At 36.6% G+C, this 21,974-nt stretch overlaps 3 protein-coding genes across 4 annotated transcripts; 2 read left to right on the top strand and 1 right to left on the bottom strand.

Annotated features, from left to right (window-relative positions):
• The first annotated feature begins 305 nt into the window (after nucleotides 1-305).
• Nucleotides 306-901, top strand: LOC131000359 (calvin cycle protein CP12-1, chloroplastic). The gene has a single exon (XM_057926231.1). It carries the CDS (start codon nucleotides 306-308, stop codon nucleotides 675-677), a length of 372 nt encoding a protein of 123 aa, XP_057782214.1. The 3' UTR covers nucleotides 678-901.
• A 702-nt stretch (nucleotides 902-1,603) lies between these two features.
• On the bottom strand, nucleotides 1,604-2,945 carry LOC131000358 (bZIP transcription factor 53-like). Its single transcript, XM_057926230.1, has 2 exons — nucleotides 2,848-2,945; nucleotides 1,604-2,646 (listed from the first exon to the last, which is right to left on the bottom strand). The coding sequence occupies exon 2, from the start codon at nucleotides 2,283-2,285 to the stop codon at nucleotides 1,866-1,868; it is 420 nt and encodes a 139-aa protein (XP_057782213.1). The 5' UTR covers nucleotides 2,286-2,646; nucleotides 2,848-2,945; the 3' UTR covers nucleotides 1,604-1,865.
• A 6,154-nt stretch (nucleotides 2,946-9,099) lies between these two features.
• On the top strand, nucleotides 9,100-21,647 carry LOC131000357 (uncharacterized). 2 transcript variants are annotated; one of them, XM_057926229.1, is made up of 25 exons: nucleotides 9,100-9,255; nucleotides 9,341-9,438; nucleotides 11,033-11,402; nucleotides 12,168-12,322; nucleotides 12,929-13,168; nucleotides 13,429-13,538; nucleotides 13,651-13,728; nucleotides 13,803-13,909; nucleotides 14,557-14,651; nucleotides 14,730-14,857; nucleotides 15,287-15,390; nucleotides 15,455-15,532; nucleotides 15,657-15,735; nucleotides 15,874-16,042; nucleotides 16,575-16,645; nucleotides 16,985-17,065; nucleotides 17,149-17,222; nucleotides 17,531-17,627; nucleotides 17,714-17,773; nucleotides 18,153-18,207; nucleotides 18,314-18,708; nucleotides 18,780-20,348; nucleotides 20,431-20,997; nucleotides 21,095-21,153; nucleotides 21,223-21,647. In XM_057926229.1, exons 3-25 carry the CDS (start codon nucleotides 11,047-11,049, stop codon nucleotides 21,416-21,418), a joined length of 4,923 nt encoding a protein of 1,640 aa, XP_057782212.1. In that variant the 5' UTR covers nucleotides 9,100-9,255; nucleotides 9,341-9,438; nucleotides 11,033-11,046; the 3' UTR covers nucleotides 21,419-21,647. The 2 variants fall into 2 exon arrangements, with proteins under 2 accessions (XP_057782212.1, XP_057782211.1); XM_057926228.1 differs by having other exon boundaries at nucleotides 9,113-9,271.
• Nucleotides 21,648-21,974: the final 327 nt, after the last annotated feature.

Raw genomic sequence — 21,974 nt, 5'->3', positions numbered from 1 at the left:
CTTAATACGCTAAGTAGCTCTTCATTTCCCACAAATCTTTGCATTATATTTTCTTCAAAAATCCTAGCTTATTCTTTCATGCACACATAAATAACGAAATTACTACCAAAATAAAAGACCACAAAAAAGATACTTTTGTGTAGAAATATCTTGCATGGGATGGAGCCACGTGGAAGGCCACGGTTGGTCATGAAAATGATAAGAATTTCTATCCACAATTCACCACACTCGCCAACTATTTATCATCACATAAACCACCGCAAAACAGCATCATTTTTTCCATCTCCAAAGAAGCAAAAAAAAAAATGGCTGCAGCCGTAGCAGGAGTGAACATCGCCGCCGTGAAGGTCTTCGGTAGGGCGTCGGAGCCGTCGCCGAAATCCGCGAGCTTCTCGCAGCTGAACAGCCCGTGGAGGCGGGCATCGAGGAGGAGGATGTGCGTGGCGGCGGCGGCACCCGACAAGCTGACGGGCAAGGTGGAGGAGAGCATCAAGGCCGCGGAGGAGGCGTGCGCGGGGGACGCGGTGAGCGGGGAGTGCGCGGCGGCGTGGGACGAGGTGGAGGAGCTGAGCGCGGCGGCGAGCCACGCCAGGGACAAGCAGAAGGACGCCGACCCCTTGGAGACCTACTGCAAGGACAACCCCGAGACCGACGAGTGCCGCACTTACGATAATTGATCATTCTTCCATTATTATCATGTGGATTTTAATTAAATGTTTTCGGATTTTTTAAGGTTTTTCTCGATGTCGACATGATATGATGTGTTGTTAGAAGGTTTAAAGTGTTAGTTAATGACATTACACTTCGTTGTATGGTCAAGAAAAATGGTTGGTTGTTGATTGGGAATTATACGATACAATATTGAAACGTGTATAAGATGTTTATGAGCGTTTAGATACAATATTGAAACGTGTATAAGATGTTTATGAGCGTTTAGGCAGTGTTTGAGGTTCAAAAACAACGTGAAGGAAAGCCAAGACTATACTTAACACAACTTTTGAATGAAAAAAATCGATCATCTATTTGTGTTCTATCTCTTGTTTCAAGTGTTAAGTTAGACGGTGATAAGATAAATCGAAAAACCTAATTAATAATTTGCTAATTCGTCCATAGTTGTGAGATATTTTAAGCACACACTACTTGTTGTATATGCCAACCAGATAAATATAGGCCTCGAGTTTATTTATTATCATAATTTTTGTTAACTCAATTTGTGTTTACCACGCTATAAAGTGGAAAAGGGGAGGAGTCCACTGTCCATACATAAGGGGGTCCCATTCTCACTATTGGAAACACTTCTTTTCTCCTTTTCTTCTATTTGAAATAGTAAAGTGAAAAGTGGATAAAATATGTAGGGCTAGAAAAAGAACAGAAAATGAGTTCCTTGGTTGAGAAGAATTGAATTAAGATCATACAACCAACGTTCAAATTTACATCGAGATGAAAGAATACAGCATCACAAGCTAGAACAATAAATATGATCAATTTCCATAGCAATCAACAAACTGAGAAAGATCCAATGCATATAATCAAACATTTGTTTTAGATAAAAGGTCTTGGGTTAGAATCACAAGTAAATCAACACAACAATCGAAACCAAGTGGTACAAATGAGATATTTATTTATTGCCACAAAACCATCAATCAAGAACAACATCATAAAACTACTAGAGACTAATCCAAACACAACCAAGACCAAAAAGGAGAACACAAACTTATAAAACCTAAATATGGGACCTTAGTGTTAAGACAATACTGCAAAATCCTGGTTAATCAAACACCATAATTGCTATAAACAAGAAAATTACCAACTAACCAATGCAAACAACCATAAGGGAATCACCAGAATCCTCCCAATCTCGCACATCAGTACTGGAACATGTCAACAGAGGCAGGGATGGGATGAACAGGGCAGGGCAGCTGCCATGGCTCGAGCAGAGTATCTGGAATGTCCGGAATGTCAAAGGCGAAACCACTCACCTCTGATGCAATCTGAAGCACAGAATTCAGTGACCGGAGGCGGTCAGTCAGCTCGGACACCTGAGCCCTCAGCACGTTGTTCTCGGATGCAAAGTTGAGGTAGAGCTGGGAGGCGCCATCGATCATCTCCCTCAGCTTCTTGTTTTCCTCGAGCATCTTCTGCTCTTGCGCGATCAGTTCGTCGAGATGCTGCTGCTTCCTGATCCGCGACCGTCGTGCAGATTCACGGTTAGACAGCTTTCTCTTCCTCTTCCTCTCGTCCCCATCGGAACCAGGACTCGCTGGCTGCTGCTGCTTCAAAGCCATTCCTCGAAGGGGATGCACAAATAATAGGGTTTTTCGGTATGTGGGTTTTCCTAATTCGCTCGAAAATTTAAAACTTCTCTAATCGACGGTAATTTCGTCGGAATGCAATGAAATTAGGGTTTCGGATGAAGGCTAGTTCATGAAAACACGTAGAACCAGTAGAGAAAAACTACTGAGAAAGAGTGGAGAATTCGAATTCTTCGCATCAAGATGGGGCACGTCATAAAAACGGAGGGATCGGAAACATGGAAGCTAGGGTTTGGAATCCAATTTATTAATTTGGTAGTCCAAAATTCACAAATAAAAGAACGAAAATGACCTAGAACCGATTTCGGAGCGGAATTCAGACGCCAAAAACAATCTGCAAGTTCAAATAAACAAAAAATAAGCACCGGTCACACAATCACACCGCAACCAACTAAAAACAAACAATTAAAGGCAACTAAGTAACAAAAAAAAAAAAACAAATAAAGCAGGAAAAGAAAAAACTCAAACTGAAAAGGAAAAGAAAATGACTGAAATAAATGGAAATGAAAAAGAAAGGAAAAAGTAGAAAACTAACCTTGCGGGGGCCTGTAGAAATCGCTGAAAAGAAGGTTTTAAAGGGTGAGAGTGGGGGTATTTATAGGAGCGAGGAAGTGATTTCGGATTGTAGAAATTATTATTTTAATATAATTAAAGATTAATTAATAGAGAGTGCAGAGATGTAATTGGTGGAGGACAGCTAAGCAAACAGCGGCGCCCATTGGTTGGGATTCTGGGAATCTTCGTTGTAATATTCGGTGTTTAAAAGTTGCCTAATTTTTTCTTATTTAGTTAATTTTATTTTTCTGCCCAATACTTCGAACAATATTTAAAAGATGAAAAATGCTAGACTGCGTTATACCTATGTAATATGATTGGATTTTTTATTTATTTATCATTTGCATAATTTTATAAATTAAATTATTAATCTTATTTTTAAGTGAATTTGTAACTTACATAATTATTCATGGTAATAATAAGGAAGAGATTACCTATGATCTTTTTAATGACGAATATTTGATTTCCTTAATGATCCGAAATATTTCTTTGATACCAAAAGAAAAAATGTTACATGTAGCACGACATATGTAAATTATTACTATTATAAACAGTTAAAGTTGGCAAAATCAATTCGATCTAATGGTCGGTCTAATTCGATTGGATTTAAGGTTGGATTGAACTTGGTAAAATAGAGGCTCAAAAAATTGGACCTAAAAAGTCCGTCCATACGGCTCACTGAGCTGATTGGGCTCCGGAACTAAAAAATACTCATACTATTTGTTATTTATATATATTCTTTTAGTTTAAACATGTACAATAGTTGTGCAATGGTTAGCTCTTATTTTATTAGTAAGAGCTCTAGAGTTTCAAACCTCTTAATAACATTTTAAAGGTTTGTTTTATTACTTTTTGAAATTGAGTTTTATTTGTTTTATTATATTTTAGGTGAATTTGGTATGATAGCCCGATAGTATAAATACAGTTGGACTAAGTTTGTTTTTTTAGTCAAGTTGACTTTCAAGCATGGTGATTTGATCCTATAAAATTGCAAAAACTCGATAAATTGGATTGACTTGCCCGTTTTGTTAACTCTACAAACGATGTTAAAAGTTTTTTTTTTTTTTGAGGTGAACGATGTTAAAAGTTGTAAAAGCCATATTACCTCGATCAAACAAAAAAGTAACAATATGGTTTAAGTTTCTACTCATTTATCTTTCGCCTCTTGTTCGTATCCACAACCACTATTATCACACCAAGTATGCAAGAGCTAGAGAAGGCCAATCCCAACATAGATTCAATCTTTATACGAGGAGAAAACCCACTAAAGGGTAAATTAGAGAAATATGAATGTAATCTCGCCTTAAATAAATTATCAAAGGGGATAGATGATATTTGTTTTCAAAGATGAATAATAAAATAATGTCAGGCATTTCCTTTATCATGCCTTTCCTTTATCATGGGTTGCCTTCGTTAATAATACGGGATACCAAACGCTTATATAAGATAAAATTATTTTGCTATCCTACCTCATAATACCTACCAAACATTATCTTAACGATTAATATTGAATAATATTTTTTAGGAATAAGAATTTTTTATTATTCTTTATCTTATTTGTATAAAGTTAAATAAAAACAGTCTCAATGATTGTCACTTCACCATACGCCTAGAGGGAGGTGATTATGAACACACAACATTCTCCGCAAAATTATTAGTTAAAAGGACAAATTATTCGAATTTATTTACTTACATACTTTTCATATAAACTAATAAAATATATTATCTTACCCTATATAGCCCTAAATTAAATTCATAACAAATATAATTTCATCAGCGTAGCCCTAGAAAAATAGTCGAGTTCAACCCCAAAAATTGTACGAATAATGAAAGAATCTGATACATTTGTTAAAGGGGCGAATCATATTAATTAATTTGCTTCCATTATCTTCAAACATCGCACATATAAATTCAAAACCCCCAAAAACACAACTCTCAAATTACTAAATTATCAATTTTTTCTAAGTTTGTATATTTGCTCATTTTTCGATCAAATTTTGAATCTAAAACGATGTTGTTTCCATCTAACTATACAATATGACATTCGTTCTATTTTTTCATACATTCATATTTATGTTACACAAGCATATTCATGCCAAGTGAATATAATTATGCTATGTCACCATGATGAAAAATGAGCGATGTGCAAAATGAAAAAAAAAAAAAGATTTCATATTAAATAAAAATTTATTGAGAGTTCATTTATATGCATGATGAGGACGGTATTCGGCATTCCCGATACTTGTATAATTTCATCCCGAATACCCCTTGAATACCCTCTGATGACATCATTTTTCCCTCCTTGAGGGACCACTTCGGGCTCCAAGACGCGAGTCTATAGACAGAGAAGATGATCACACGCAGGTCTGACTCGCCAGATCTAAAGACCCACAGAGTATCATCGAGGCGGAAATAAGCCCTGCCTGCAGAAGAGGAGATGAAAGCCCAAGAATGTCGCGAAGCCTCCTTCACTCTGCACAAAGATTGTGCCAGAAGGGTTAAATGATACTTTATGCCCGAAAGAAAGCTGTGCACCTAGGAGATAGTTGTAACTGAACGACAGGTACTGTCACCCTTTTTGCAGGGACCGCCTTCCTTCAACCACTCCATTGTCGGTTGACGTGGAAGATGCTCTAAAAAAGATGAAAAGACTATTCTATCCACGATAATAGATGAAGTAAAAGAAGGATGGGCCAAGAGGCCCATCGAAAACCTAGCAGGAGAAATGCCTGATAAAGCCCAATCCTAGGGACGACTTATATATACATGTAAAAAATGTAACTTAACACACATACGAGAGAACAGTGAAAATATTACCGTTAGAAGAGAGAAAATTTGAAAATGAGTGATGAGAGAAAATACTAAGTGAGCTAAGAGTGTTCCACGCATAAATCGAGTGTTCGAAACGAGAGTGTTGGTAAGAACTGCCTTCACCAATGCAATTAATCCTTTTCGAAATGTCCTCTTCAATCAATAAAAAGGAAAACAGATACACACAACATAAAGTTTAATAGAGAAAAACAAAATAGAATTATGGATCATACGTATTATCAATTCAAAATATAATGAATGTGCATGGCACGTGACCCGTCTGCATCAATATAATGCTACTGCCACAAATAACAATTGTTCATGTACCATATTACCAGCTATTGAAAAACATTTACAAAAAATACCACACGAAGAAGTCTACAAATATTACTCCACTTATTTTGTTCCCATTAAATCCATAAACTGAGTTTAGTCTCGAATGCTCCCTTCCGATCTAAAGAATGATGTTAACGTGTGCGTGTCTTGATCTAGTGGTAGCTAGTTAATGTCTAAAACTTGAGATACTGAATTCAAATCTACCGTAATATAATCTTTACAATTCTTTATTTAATTGGATGATTTATCAAGAACAAAAAAAAAATGGCGGTAATGCACATCCCTTATCGACGATTGCTATTAACTTCATCAGTCATGATTAGCGTGCACAAATTTTCTACCTAATTTCAATTGATTTTACCACAATTTATTAGTTGAAGTCAAGGTAATCACTTGCCACGTAGTATCCTCACTTTTTCTTTACTCTATCTATCTCTCTCTCCCCGTTTACTTTGTTTTTTTCATACTAAATCTATATTTTCTTAATTTGGATACCCCATTTTTTTGACATTATTAGGACGAGGGGAGTACTACCCAGTACATCTCGAGTATCTATGGATAGGCGGGGAGTGATAATAGGTGGCGTCGTTTGAGCTTATGGAACAAAATTGAAGAGAACCTACGGACTTGTGGTGTTGCATGGGAGATTTTACACAAGATCTTGTGATATAATGAGAAGCAAAGGAGTAACGATGTGACTAAGGTGCAAAATCAACCTAGATAAAAGACAATAAAGATTGGGTGCCACCACCCCATGGCTGGCTTAAGCTCGATATGGACATCAACGTGGTTTTCATGTCAGCCGTTGGGATGATGCATATATTGGCTAAGGGCTCGAATGGTGTTTATATTGATGTAATCCTATTGCATATAAATTGATTTATGTAAAGATGTTTATCCCCATTAAATTAAATCATCTTTTGATTCGAATGGTGTGTGTGTGTTTTTTTTTGTAACTTTATTGTGAAAAAAAGGGATTAAAAAGGGTATTGACCTATAAAGACCCCAAATTTTTCTATTTCTAATTTTGTATTTGAACTTTAAAATTTGTCTGTAAATACATAAACTTTGTATTCTTTATGCTTTTGCACCCGGCGACAAAATACTCTCAAATCGTTGCTGATATGGCAGCCAGATAAATTAACGTGGCATGATCGGCGGTGCAGCAGAACAATGTAGTTTCACACAGTTCTAAAATGTCGTTGTTCTGTATTCCAACATTTTTATTTTTGAGTTAATGGCCTGTAAAACCACAAACTTTGAGTGTATTATGGTTTTATTGTTTTAACATCTAACAAAAGATTATGCATATAAATATTTGAACTTTTAATTGTTTTTTTATTTTAAATATGGGAACAATATCCAACCACATACGTAGATTTAATTAAGGTATATTTTGCGTGATTGTAATTAGGGTAGATTTAATTTATTAATTTTCTTAAGTATGAAAACGACGTCATTTAGCATTTATTAGCCACATCGACTAGTTACAAGCCATGTAAGATTAAAATGTCGCGTATGTGGTTGGATACTGTTTTTGTAATTAAAATAAGAAACAATTAAAAGTTCACATATTTATATGTATAATCTTTTATTAGAGGCTAAAACCAAAATATACCAAAAATTTGTGATTTTATAGGCATAATCTGTTGTTATAGGTTAAACGTGAACCATTTTATTTTTTGTACTTGGGGAATTCTAGCGTGAATTAGGCATTTTTTTACACAATAGAGGAGATTAAGAATCGAGCTAATAACTTTATGGAAGAAGAGCAACAAATCGCTCGCCATGGCCAATTCTTCGACATCGTCATGGAACTCACAGATTATAATGGCCCTAAAACTCAAATTTGCTCGCACAATATATATGCTGAATTGAAAACATCACACACTGAGAAGAATCTAAAGAGATGTTATCTTTATTGTCGTCACAAAAACATAAGATTAACTCAGTGTAAAACTTAGTTTTTTTGGTTTCATTGTATGACAAAATACATCTATGGTTTTAGTTTAGTGGAATGATTTTGGATTATGATTGGTGTGGGAGTAACTGCTGGGTTGGAGACGGTGTTGGGTACTTGCTAACTCGCTCAGATTCACTAACGGGTGATGTCGATGGACCGGGGATTGAGGAGAGGTGGTGGTGCGGCTCTTCGGAATTAGGAGTTATAATTACTTAGGAATTTACAAATTATTTAGATTTTAAATTATTAGTAAATATTAAATTAAATTAATAAATAATAGTATTTAAATATGAGTTATTTCTGCCACATTTACGTATTAAATTGAGTTAGATCCACGTCAAATTTTGCCTTGTCGAAAAAATTTGTTGGGTGCAAAATCAGAAAAAATACAAATTTCATGTATTTATAGGTAAATTTTTAAGTTCAAGTGCAAAATCATAAAATAGAAAAAATTTGGAGTATTTACAGGCCAATACTCCTAAAAAGAATTATCCCTTTAAATTTCATCTTTCTTTTCTCTAATTTTCTATAAATAAGAATTTCACCATTTCTTATTTTACATTTTCACAAAAAATGAGGGATAATGAAGAAAAAAGTGAAAAGATAAAGGGTAAAATTTTATTTTTTTTTAAATGAGAAAAAAGAAATGAAATATTTAATATATATATATTCTCATAATAAATTTATAATTAAAAAGAACACTCTATATAAAAAAAATGTAAATAACTCATTTCCAAATATAATATTTTACACTTTTTAGCTACGGACTGTTTGACGCATTTCAAATAACAACAGCATAAAATTTGTCACGATTTTGCCAATTCACACTAAAATATTGTCAAAATAAATTATGGAAAAAATAATACTAACACAGTAATATATTCGAAATCAGTTGCTTAAAATTCGCAAACTCCAGAAACAATCCTTTGATATATAAATTGCCACAAAAGACTACCATATCCCGCTCCAAAATATCATGTACTTTAAAAATAAAATAAAATTATCATGTACTTTATGTAGTAATTAATAGTATTCAAAACTTAAATATCTGAATTTCATCTTCAATAATAATAATACTAACATAAAAATGGAGTATATTTTCTCGTAAATTCCACATGTTCACTTTTGGTTCGATAAAATAAAGAAAAAAGGAAAAATAATTCGGCCTTAATTCGGACAAAGCCGCCCCCTCTAACCGGCACATACCCCTACCTTTGCTCAGCATCGCGCCGCCTCCGCCCACCGCTCTCCGGCAGCCGGATCGGCCCTGCCACCTCCGTACACGAGCAATTTCGTTAGTTTTTTTTGCTCACCATAACTCCAATCCAGTCAGCCAACCTTTTTTCATTTTTTTCTACCGCAGCTCCATTCTTCACGCAGCGGTTCTAATCGATCGTTGAATGAGGACGCTCGGAGCTAATTATCGGCGCTCGTCTTCTTTGGAGGAGCTAATTTCAACCCGTGAGGCTTCTTTGTTTTCCCTCCCACTCACCGTTTGATTCCTGAAATTGCTACGATTGGTATTCATCTGCTGCGGCGAAAATCACACTGTTTAATTAAATGATTAAGTTCCGATTAATAAGTACTTTTGGTTATCAGTATTACAAAGTTTTGGTGAAGCTGCCATGGATGCTGAACTCCGGCTTTTCACGCGTTTACGCTGACCTTGCCGGGAGATTCTGCATCCTGTGCTGTGGGGAAAGAAAATGTATTCTGTGATTAGGGCTTAGAATGAGCTAGCAATCATCTCCAATTTTCTGCTTTTCTGGTTCTTCACCCCCCTTCTGTTAATTGGTTCCGTGATTAGAACTCTTTGTTGACTAATGAGCTGGCGTAAATATATAAAAACATTGTTTGATTGTGAAATGGTGTCCTTCTGCGCGAGGCTTGGAGCTCGAATTCGACCATTTTAAATTGAGCTGGAGACCTCAGACTCGAATTTTAACTGAACTGAGTTCAGGCAGGTTTAAGATAGATTTACATGCATTGGGCTCCTGCTTGTGCCTTAGCTTTCAGAATTAGTTTTGCCAAGTACAGCTCCAGCTCTATTCTTACACTCGAGCTTGAGTTTGCAATGCCTCAAACTGTGCTTGTTTACACCGCTTTATTTGATCGGCTTACGCCTTCTATGTTCAATAATTTTGCTGACAACCTATTCCAACTACTTTTTGGCTACATACATATTGGAACTGTTTTATGTCAGTTAGATGGATGCATGCATAGAATTGGTTCATTTTCATATCTTTATGCCACATAGTTTTTTACTTTTTCATATGATCTTATGCATATCATATGACTCCTTTTTTTTAAATATATTTTTGAATAAATAAATACTTTTAAATACATGATGGTGCTTTTTGATTGAAAAAAGGCTAGGAGATGTTTTAGGGATGATTTTGATTATTCGATAAATCTCACGCGCTGTTCAACAGAATATACTACGGTACCAGGGTGATTGGTAACTTCGGTCAATGGTATCACAGATGCTTCCCGTTAGTGATACCCTGAATGCTGACTAATTAGATTACAATGAATCTTACAGTTTTTAGTTGTTTAGTTTTGGAATGGAAAACACATCGTTGAAGAACAATTACACGAGAGAACCAAATAATATTGTTACGAACTTTTATTAATTTGCATCCTGTATTCCACGTAAATAAATGTTTGACTTCAATGTGCTTCTCCTTTTGCCTTTATAAAGAATTTTAGTTGGTGTGAAATAACAAATGCTCTCATTACACCGTGATTCAGTGGTATTTATTAGTTTAATGATATCTAAGTATATTGCGCATTTAATTCAGCGATAGTATCATACTAATTAAATGACATCTGATCAGGTTTAGGGTAATGTTTTCAGACTTGTTATGTTAGCGATTGTTTGGGATATTCATCTTAGAAATTAGCCTTTAACTGTTTTCAATCCACTTGTTTTCCTTGTCATTTAGCTTCAAAAGAAGTCATGTTTCTATAAAATTTCGATTCAAGTTGTTTGTTCAGCAATCATCCTATTTTCTGAACCAAAAATACTGATGTAAATTTTCTATTTATGCTTCAGGTTGTATGTAAAGCATGGATTGTAGGAAATATACATGTGTTAGCAATGCACCTTCTATGAATGTGGGTACCATAAGTTTCCCAAGTAAGGCACATGCTAAACAACAAATGATAGATCATGAGGAAGCTGCAGATTGTGCTGCTTCCATGGATGTTGATGTTGACCTCCGTGAAATTTATTTTCTGATTATGCATTTTCTATCTTCTGGGCCATGCCAAAAAACATTTCGGCAACTTCATGAGGAACTTCTGGAGCATGGGCTCTTACCTAGAAGATATCATGCTTGGTATTCAAGAAGTAATGCAGTCTGCAGGGATGAAAATGATGATGGAAAATCCTTTCCTTTAAATTATGAGAATTTGATTGGAAGGTGAGTATAGTTTACAAGTTATCCCCAGCGTACCTTTGATCCGTTGAGCGAGAGCTTCCACAAATCATCTTTTCTCAACTTCTGTTTCAATAGGGCAATTATTTCAGACTTCCTCTTATAGATGGACAGTGCAAGTCAATCTCATATTTCGGAAGAAAACTGGCTGTAGTTATACTGTTCTTTTGGGTTTTATATTTGATTGATTACTACTAGAGATACTGAGTGGAGCGATATTAAATGATACTCCTCTTTACCAGCGTAAGCTATAACATGAGGTAGTTGTCCAACATATGAGAGATGGGCCAAATATAAGGTTTTGTGTTTGAATGTGGGGTCACCCATTTATAATACATTTCCAAGTTCAATGCTTCAATACAAAGTATTTATCCTATATGTAAGAGGCTGTAGTGAAGATATTAAATATTAACAAAGCTCCTCTTTCTGTATTCATCATCTAGGAAAAAAATTTATGTATTGGATATGTTTCCAGCCTTAAAATGGAAACTAGGGACTAATACAGTTCCTGCAAAATGCTCTAATTAATGTTAATTAGGCTGTAAAAGTTCACATGGTATAAAATTAATAGCCAGTAGCCAATGGGGGAGGCTGGAGGGTCTTCTTCAACACAAATAATTAGCAGTTATTCTGTCTGTCCTCAATATATTCTTTCCTGCATAATTATTTAAGTTGCTAAATTTGTAAAATCATACATTTCCTTAGCATGCAAGTGTTTTCATTTGATTTGGGTTACTGCATTTATACCAGGTACTCTCACATAGAAAGGGATCACTTGGTTAAGCTTCTCAAACAGCTGATGCTCATGATATCTCCTCCATTGCGGTGTATGATTGGAAAAGTTACTCCAAGGGCTGCAGATGTGCCAACCCTACTTGGAAGCGAGTCCTTCTCTTTGTTGTCATGTATATGATGCTTTGACCTTTTTTTCTCTTATTTACTTTTCCCTGCTATGGGAAACTGCGCTTGGAGCTCTTTTCCTTTCATGGTCAATAACAGATAGTGTGTGCAAACTTGAAGGCTTTCTGATCCTTTTTTTGCTAGCCATTTGGCTGTTGATAAGAAAAGTAATCTACTTGTGGAATCATTAGGTGCTTAGATAGAGATTATATGCGTTTGGAATTCCTTAAAAAAGTTACTTGGAAGCCATGCTACTCATGCTGTTATGTGTAACCCCAAAGGGATGCACTCCAGAATACTGTCTGTTGTATCTTTTTTATGTCTTTTCCTTTTGAGAAGTCATATTTCTTTTCCTAAAAAGAAATAATTTAGGAATATAGTGCCATTCAATTGGTTTTCCCCAATTCCCCTTCCTAAGCTGGTTAAGGTTTCAGTCGGTCATGTACAAAATCATTTTTGTTTTTCTGTTTTCTTACTTTACCACGGAGCATGTGAAGCTTGTGGTTGTATGAATTTTCTGAAATGCCTGCCACAATTTTTTGAAATTAAGAAAGTATAATATACTAATCGCTTAAAGAAATTCATTTCTAAAGTATTTGCATGTTATGTAGGCGAGAAAAACAAATTAAATAAGCCAGTGAAGAATTTACCATCTTTCCTGCGCTGGCCTCATATGCAAGCTGATCAGGTTCGAGGGCTTAGCTTAAGAGAAATTGGAGGTGGCTTTTCAAAACATCATCGTGCTCCGTCTATACGTGTTGCATGCTATGCCATTGCTAAACCATCATCTATGGTGCCGAAGATGCAAAATATAAAGAAGTTAAGAGGACACAGGGATGCTGTGTATTGTGGTATGTACTCACTATTGAACTTAGCATGCACATATGGCATTTGCAAGATGCATTTTTCAATGGCAAATAATCTCGTGGAAGCATATAAATTGAAATTGGCTTCATATCTCCATCCATGTCTGTCCCTTGGGACAAAGCTTTCTCTCTTTTCCTGAACAGAATTTAACCCCATTCCCTGACACTTGTGGTGTCTGCGGCCCCCCTCTAATGTCTAGTGCGAGAGGTCTTGCTTTGTTACTGAACTGCTCAGTATTCTGCAGCAATATTTGATCGCTCTGGTCGCTATGTGATTACTGGATCAGATGATCGCTTAGTAAAGGTTTGGTCAATGGAGACGGCATTGTGCCTAGCAAGTTGCCGTGGACATGAAGTAAGTTTAAGTCAAGAGGACTTGTGATACTTATATATATTGAGAAAGATGATTTTATTTTCTCTATTCAACTTTTTACTTTCCTAATTAATCCCCTTATGATTATTTCCAGGGAGACATTACGGATTTGTCTGTCTGTTCCAACAATACGTTAGTGGCATCGGCGTCAAATGATTTCACTATCCGAGTTGTAAGATTTGGTTCTTGAACTGCTGCAATCTAGTCTCTTACCTTTTAAAAAGCTGAAATTATCGTGTTATGCAGTGGCGTCTCCCAGATGGCTGCCCTATTTCAGTTCTTCGTGGACATACTGGAGCTGTTACTGCAATTGCGTTTAGTCCCAGGCCTAATGCCACTTATCATCTCTTATCGTGAGCATCATTTTAACATTGCTGTCAATTTTGTCACATATTTAAGTGCATTTCATGAACTGTTGCATTATTAATGAGTACACCTAGAGTCATCATCTATTCATGATTGTGTCATATGAATTTAATAGGATCTCTTATAAATATAATATAGATCATGAAAGGAAATTGCCATATATAATTGCATATCTTTTGTTTGATATAATGCACTAAGTTGTTTTTATAGTTGGATAGAACTTTCCTTATCTATGAAATATCATGTGTTAATAGTATAATCATAATTTAGTAAGTTTATGAAACTATGAATGTTACTTATACTCCCTCCGTTCCCAAGAGCATACTGATTTGAGAATGGCACGGGTTTTAAGAAATTGGTTGAGTGTGTGAGTGGAATAAGGGTCCCACTTTTGTTGTGAGTGGGTTGTGTGGGGTATACTTACCGAAAAAGGAAATTGGTATGCATTTTGGGGGACAGACCAAAAAGAAAATATGGGTATGCACTTGCGGGATGGAGGGAGTGTTTCTTTTGAAGCCAGAGTGGATGAAGAAAATATCTCTTTTCAAAACAAATGCTAATTATTGGCAAATTGAACTTGTACCTTAGAACATCAACTCAGCTTATCTTATTTACTAATCCACTAACTTGATAGGTCATCTGATGATGGATCATGCCGGGTTTGGGATGGTAGATACTCCAATACTCGTCCTCGTGTTTACATCCCAAAGCCTGCAGATGCTCTTACCGGTTAGATGATGTACCCTTTCTTTGTAGTTTATGCTAACATTTAGTTTTACTGGGTTTACAAAATTCTACTTGGTGCAGGAGGTAGCAGTTTGCCTCCACCTAGTGCGTTGTTGAGCACTGCTTTACCGTGCCATCAAATATTGTGTTGTGCATTCAATGCCAATGGGACGGTCTTTGTTACGGGGAGCTCTGATACTTATGCAAGGGTATAATCAAATTACTCCTGTTTATACTCTGTTTAGGGTACACTACATGTATGTGAATGTGAAGAATGCCATCCTGCCAACTTTTTCCCCTTATCTTCATTCACATTTATTTATTGGTAAACGTTATCCGTGAGCAACTCTTGACTTTTTATCTGCCTCATGTTGTGCTATTGGGTATAACATTCTTTGCATGTTCATGTTAGAGCGCAGTTTTGTAACAACATTTAGATGGTGGGAAAAAGTTTAGCACCTTGTACCCATCTAGTATGGAGATATTTCTTAAGAGATTGCCAGATTTCCATGCTGTAGTGTATAAATATTGTTTATTCCTCTTTGATTATTCTTAGACTTCTACAAATGTTGTCTGAATAATATACTAATATAGGCACAATATGACAAAAAAATTCTGAAGAGTTTCTTCTTAAGCAGGTTTGGAATGCTTGTAAAACCAGTACAGATGATCCTGATCAAGTTAGTCATGAAATTGACATACTAGCTGGCCATGAGAATGATGTCAACTATGTCCAGTTCAGGTTTGTAAGTTATCACTTTACAACCCTGTAAAGTTTCATGGTCTAATTGTTGCATTTTGTTCAGTGGCTGTGCTGTGGCTTCGAGATCTTCTCCATCTGATTCCTTCATCGAGGAAAACATCCCAAAGTTTAAAAATTCCTGGTCCGTCTCTTATTTACATATCTGCAAGAACTATACCTTCACCTCTTGTGCTGGTCTTAGACATTAACTTCGTATTTGTTACTATAGCATGTCAATGACTTGTGCTTTTCGAACCTTATGTCAGGTCTAATCATGATAACATTGTCACTTGTTCACGCGATGGCAGTGCAATCATATGGGTGCCTAGATCACGGAGATCTCATGTTAGTTCTTCTAGGCCAGTAACATTTTAAAGCTTAATGCATGAATGAATTAGGTTCACATCAATGATGTTGATACTGTATCCATACATTTTATGTTTGATTTATTTCCTCCTTCAAAACATCTTTGTTTCCTTTTAGGGAAAAGCTGGACGTTGGATCCGGGCATACCATCTTAAAGTTCCTCCTCCACCTACGCCTCCCCAACCACCTCGAGGAGGTCCACGCCAGAGATTGCTTCCAACTCCACGTGGTGTAAATATGATCATGTGGAGCCTAGACAATCGTTTTGTACTTGCTGCAATAATGGGTAATCAATCTCATACTGACTATCTTTTCTTCAATTCTCTCTCTCTCTCTATATATATATGTGTGTGTGTGTGTGAATGACTACCTTTTGTGAGAACTGTGAGAACACTGCACAAACCCATAAAATCCATGAACAAGGAATGACCAGAGTGAACAACTAGAATACTATATATAATACATGAACAGCCACATTAGTTGATTTTCAATCTTGTATATGTGTTATATGTAGTTGTTCACGACCTGGTAATCTCTTGTTCATGGTTTTTATGTGTATTTTATGTGTTTGTGCATAGTTCTTAGTTCTCACCAAAAGATATGATTCTCACTAGATCCCATCCCTATATATATATTATATATATGCCTAAGATTGTATCTTGCCAATTTTGTGGGTAGGAGAGTTAATGTTACCATTTCTGTTTTTATCTATATTTTTCATCTCCTTTCCATTTTCTACTCATTTACAAGTTTAAGAAAGAGATGTTGTAGTTTCTTGGTTGAAAGTCTGTATTTATATTCTAAATTTTTTTATGCAGATAACAGAATATGTGTCTGGAATGCTAGTGATGGCAGCTTGGTGCACTCTTTGGCTGGTCATACAGCATCTGTACGTATAACTTAACATCTAAGAATGACATGTCACGTTGGTCCATCAACATGTTGATTGCTTATGTTTTAGTCTTTGAAAAAACAAACAATATACATTTGGAAACTTTATTCCTTTTCTTCATCTTATTGTTTAGCAGATCCTTCAGGAAACTCTGAGAGTCTGAGACATCTTTAATTGAAACTAATCATCTGTGGCATGACAATTATCATTAGTTATGCTTAGGCATGTTCTGTCAATTAATCAAGAAAAGATTTGGCAGAGTATAGTGCTGTCATTTAACTTTTGTGTTTATACTCATATTTATTTTTCTTTCCTTTGTGTGCTGTAATTTGACAGACTTATGTTTTGGATGTGCATCCTTTTAATCCAAGAATTGCTATGAGTGCTGGGTATGACGGCAAAACAATATTGTGGGATGTAAGTTATTAATGCATTTATTTCAGCAATTTTCTGACACTAGTTTTGTCTATCTTGATATTTTCAATATGTTGTATTCCTAGATATGGGAGGGTACTCCTATAAGAGTGTATGAGATAGGTGGACGCTTCAAGTTGGTTGATGGGAAGTTTTCACAGTAAGCCAGGCTAACTTTTTCTGTCTGCATTTCATTTTAGTAATGGAGGCTGCCTTAAATTTTATTTGCTGTCTATCTTTGAGGTATCTATGAGAATAAAAACCTCATTTTCTTACATCTCAATTTCAGTAATATGAGTTTAGCTTCTCTATGTTATCCCCAAATATTTTCTGTGCCGTCTCTATTGTTTTACATGTGGTTTTTTTATTTTATGTTGTCACTGGTTTCCCTTTATTGCCCTTCCATATTTTTTTGTGTTGTATGAATTTATTTCTTTGTCCTTGCTAATAAACTTGCTATTTCTCCAGGGATGGCACATCAATTGTGCTTTCAGATGATGTAGGTCAAATATATCTACTGAACACTGGTGAAGGAGAGTCCCAGAAAGATGCTAAATATGATCAGGTATAAAGATGATACTTGGATTCATGTTTGTTGGGTTTCGTTGACTCCTATGCATGATTCTGACTATGTAAATATATAATCGACAGTTCTTCCTTGGGGATTACCGCCCACTTGCCCAGGACACTCATGGCAATGTTGTTGATCAGGTTAAGAATATCTTCTGTGGTGCTTGTAGTCATTGGTCTTTCGGAGCTGCACCAGTATCTTTTTACACTCCAATTCTCTCTCTAATTATTTTTAGTTTTGAGTAATTAATATTTGCATTCTGAAACTCTGATATCCTGTTCTCTCCAACAACTCCATATAATACACAGGTAAAAGATTTCATTCATAACATTTCTAGGACTTGCAATGTTGCATCTATAGACTATAGGTTATAGAGTTGTTGTTCCACGTTTGTGGTTGACAAGTTTAGACTATCTAATGAATGATTCGATTTAAGAGTAGTTCAACTGAAAGGATTAGTCTCAAACATCTTATTCGTCTTGTTTATCAAAGATCTCAAATATGCTGGATCTGATGCAGGAGACACAGCTTGTACCATATATGAGGAATATTCAAGATCCCCTATGTGATTCAAGTATGTCATGATTCTGTTACTGTGCATGTTACTTTCTTTGTCTGCAATATTTTTATGTCAATGTGTTAATGGTTTGGGTTACACACCCTACAAACTGGTATCACAGGCATGCTTCCATACCCAGAACCTTACCAAAGTACATATCAGCAACGGCGGCATGGTGCACTGGGAATTGAGTGGCGTCCTTCATCCATTAAATTTGCTATCGGCACAGATATTGGGATGGGCCAGGAGTTTCAGATACTACCTTTACCAGATTTGGATGTAGTACTTGAACCACTGCCAGATTATGTGGATGCTATGTTCTGGGAACCCGAAAATGATATCATACATGATGACAATGACTCGGAATACAATGGCACTGAAGAGAATTTTAGTGATGAGCAAACTTGTCCTAGTGATGGCAACTCTAGTGATTCAGTTTGTAGTGAAGAAGACAAGATTAGACGAAACCCAAGAGATAGTATGCGCCGATCAAAAAGGAAAAAGTCTTTTCTTGAAGTAAGCTTGATTTCCCAAACTATCAATTTTAGCATGTTTTGCTTTTCTCTGAGCTCCATATTTACTTTCAGGTTGAGCATAGAACTGCTTCTGGCAGACGTGTTAAGAAGAGAGTTCCGGATGAACAAGAGGGTACTTCATCCAGAAGTAAAAGATATAAAAAATCAAAAATTTCTCTGAGGACATCCAGAAGGAAGTCTACCAAGTCAAAGTCATCGAGACCTCAGAGAGTTGCTGCCCGTAACGCTATCAACAACTTTTCACAGATACCAGAAACTACTACAGACGAAGATGGTGAAGATGGCTCGGCAGGTGAGACATCAGATAGCGAGTCATCCTTGGAAGGTTTATCCATTCAGAGAAAGGAACAAAGTGACAACATGATGAATGTGCAAAGAGAATACATGCCATCTTCAAATAAGTCTGAAGAATTAGTCAAACCTTGTCTAGACCACCCTGATAGCCAGATCAATGTCGGAAACAAGAAAAAACTGGTGCTTAAATTTTCTCTCCACCGTCGTAAGCCACCTACCTTGTCGGGGAACCATGTTGGCCAACTGGAGAGTGAAACTACTATTGCATCTTCAACTTCGAGAGCTTGTGAAAAAAATCCCAAAGAAGAAAGGGTCAATGCCATGGCAGGGAATCTAGCTTCATCTTCTGCAATTGTGGTCGATAAGGAATGGTCTGAAAACCATAAGAGGCAGCCTGAAGATAATGCAAAAGCAACAGAAGCTAGTGAGGTGAGTCATAATAGGGTGAATTTGGAAAAGTTCAAAACAGGCACATCAAACGGAACACAGTTAGGAGATCTCATGCCAGTGAATGCGCCTGCTGTCAGAACTAATGGATGCCTGCAATTTGACAATGGCTATGATGTGTTTAACGGGCAATTTGGTGCTGCAGAAACAGATTTGTCTACTTCTGATCTTCATGGTTCTAATAGCCTCACCATTGATGCAAAACACACTTCTGAACCTCAAAATAAATCCAAAAAGAAACTCACTATAATAAAGATAAAATCGAAGAAAGTTCCTGGGGACTCTCCTTCCAGACTTCCAGGTTTGAACCGCTCAGATGGTTCCACAGGTGCTGCAGTTGAGTCAACATCTAAAATTGTTGAGGAAGAACCAGCTTTACGAGTGTTAATGATGGACAATGTTTCTGAAGAACCAAACTACACTCCAAATTCCCATATAAATGGTGATGGATTTGATGAAAGTAATCCAAATATCAGCCCCTATTATGAAGAGGCAGAATATGTATCACCGGACTTGGCAACTGATTCAACTCGTAGAGCTAGATCCTTGAGGTTGAAAGCTACATCTGTGGAGAATGGTCTTGCTAACCATACTTCAGGGATTGGTGTCGACTATCTGCAACCAGGTACATCAAGAAGTGCAGAAAGATCCTCCAAGGGAATCGCTGCAAATTCCCCATTATGGGGATCCAAACATGGTGGAAGATCTAAGTCTTCCAGTAACAAGAGAGAAGGTTATCACAAGGGAGACACAAGTTCTTCTGTTGAGAAAAACAAGCACCAGATGCTCAAGAAAACTAACTGGCTGCTGTTGTCGGAGGAGGAGGAGGGATATCGCTACATCCCTCAGCTTGGGGATGAAGTTGTGTATTTACGACAGGTATAGATTAGGAGCTGAATCTGAGTCCAATTTTACTCTTCTTGTTTGTATACTGAAGTCTTTAGTCTTTGATGATTTGCAGGGCCATCAAGAGTACCTAGAGCTCAGTCAGACACAACAGCGTGGTCCTTGGCTGAAGTATAGAGAAGCAGTTAGAGCTGTCGAAATTTGTGTAGTTGAAGAGCTAAAGTATGTACCGCGTCCTGGTTCTGGAGAGAGCTGTTGTGAAATCACGCTCGGTTTTGTGGATGCATCATGCAGTGTATTTGGCCAAAAATTTAGTTTGACCCTTCCTGAACTGGACTTTCCAGATTTTATTGTTGAAAGGTCACGGTATGAAGCAGCTGTGGGTAGAAGCTGGACCGCTAGAGATAAGTGCCTGGTGTGGTGGAGAGATGATATCGGGCAAGGTGGCACTTGGTGGGAAGGTCGCATTGTTGCTATCAAGGATAAATCTAGTGATTTCCCTGGAAGCCCATGGGAAAGATATCATGTCAAGTACAAGAATGATGATGAGCCCCATCGTCACTGCCCATGGGAGCTTCACGACCCAGATAGGTTATGTGATTCGCCTAGGATTTGCTTTGAAAGCAAAGAGAAGATCCTAAGTTCTCTTACCAAGTTACTGCGGAAAGCTAGTAGAGACAAGGTCTTCCTTTTTCTCCGCTTCCAATAAATAAGTTTTCTTCTTGCTGATATTCTGTGGATGATAAACGTGCTATTTCAATCTGTTTCTGATGTTACAGGATAGGTATGGCATCATCAAATTGATCGAAGTCGCACAGAAGTCGGATTTCGTGAACAGGTACGAAATCAACATTTTGTGTTTCATCTCCAAAAACAATCATAATACTTAATGATGGAAACGTTTCAGGTTTGTTGTTCCATTATCTCCCGAGATTATCAAGTCAAGGATAGAAAACAACTATTATAGGAGCGCGAAGGCTATGGAGCACGATGTTGAGGTGATGCTAGAAAATGCTGAATCTTACTTTCAGAGAAATCCAGAAATCATGAAGAAGATGAAACGCCTATCAAATTGGTTTGCTGATATCTTTTCGGACCTGTGACGGTCTGCATTCTTTCTTAATTTCGCTTTCGCTTTCTGAAAAAACGCGCAGCTCCATTTTTTGTTGGTGAAAGATGCCATTGTTATCTGGTGCATGAGATGTTAAAAAGAATTAGTCTTAGTGGTTTATACAGAGACATCTTTGAAGGATTGCAACTGACCACATTTTCTAACATATTTGTATAATCATCAGCTAATATCGAACTTTTTATTATTGCCTCGTTGTTTAATTGCTGTTTTCTCATGTGCTTTGTATCCATCTCTGTTTCTGGTTTCTCTGTTGTAATGTAGCACCAGAAATCAAACATACAGCAACATGAAATAGTGGCTTTTTTTATTCTTTATTATTATTATTATTATTAAGTTGGTGGCAAAATCTTTGTATCCCACCAATTGCGAAAGCTTTTTTGTGATTTTGTTACTTTTTGTGTCGATGGTTTAATGAGCCGATTTCGAGAGAAATCACATCACTGAGAAATTCGTAAGATGGGTTAAGATCCATATCTATGACTAGATATAATCAAACAACAATATAATTAGAAATATGTGACTAACAC

The sequence above is a fragment of the Salvia miltiorrhiza genome, chromosome 8, assembly GCF_028751815.1.
Source record: "Salvia miltiorrhiza cultivar Shanhuang (shh) chromosome 8, IMPLAD_Smil_shh, whole genome shotgun sequence".
Classification (NCBI taxonomy): domain Eukaryota; kingdom Viridiplantae; phylum Streptophyta; class Magnoliopsida; order Lamiales; family Lamiaceae; genus Salvia; species Salvia miltiorrhiza.
The sequence above is the reverse complement of the archived record's forward strand: the minus strand, read 5'-3'. Positions and strand labels throughout refer to the sequence as shown.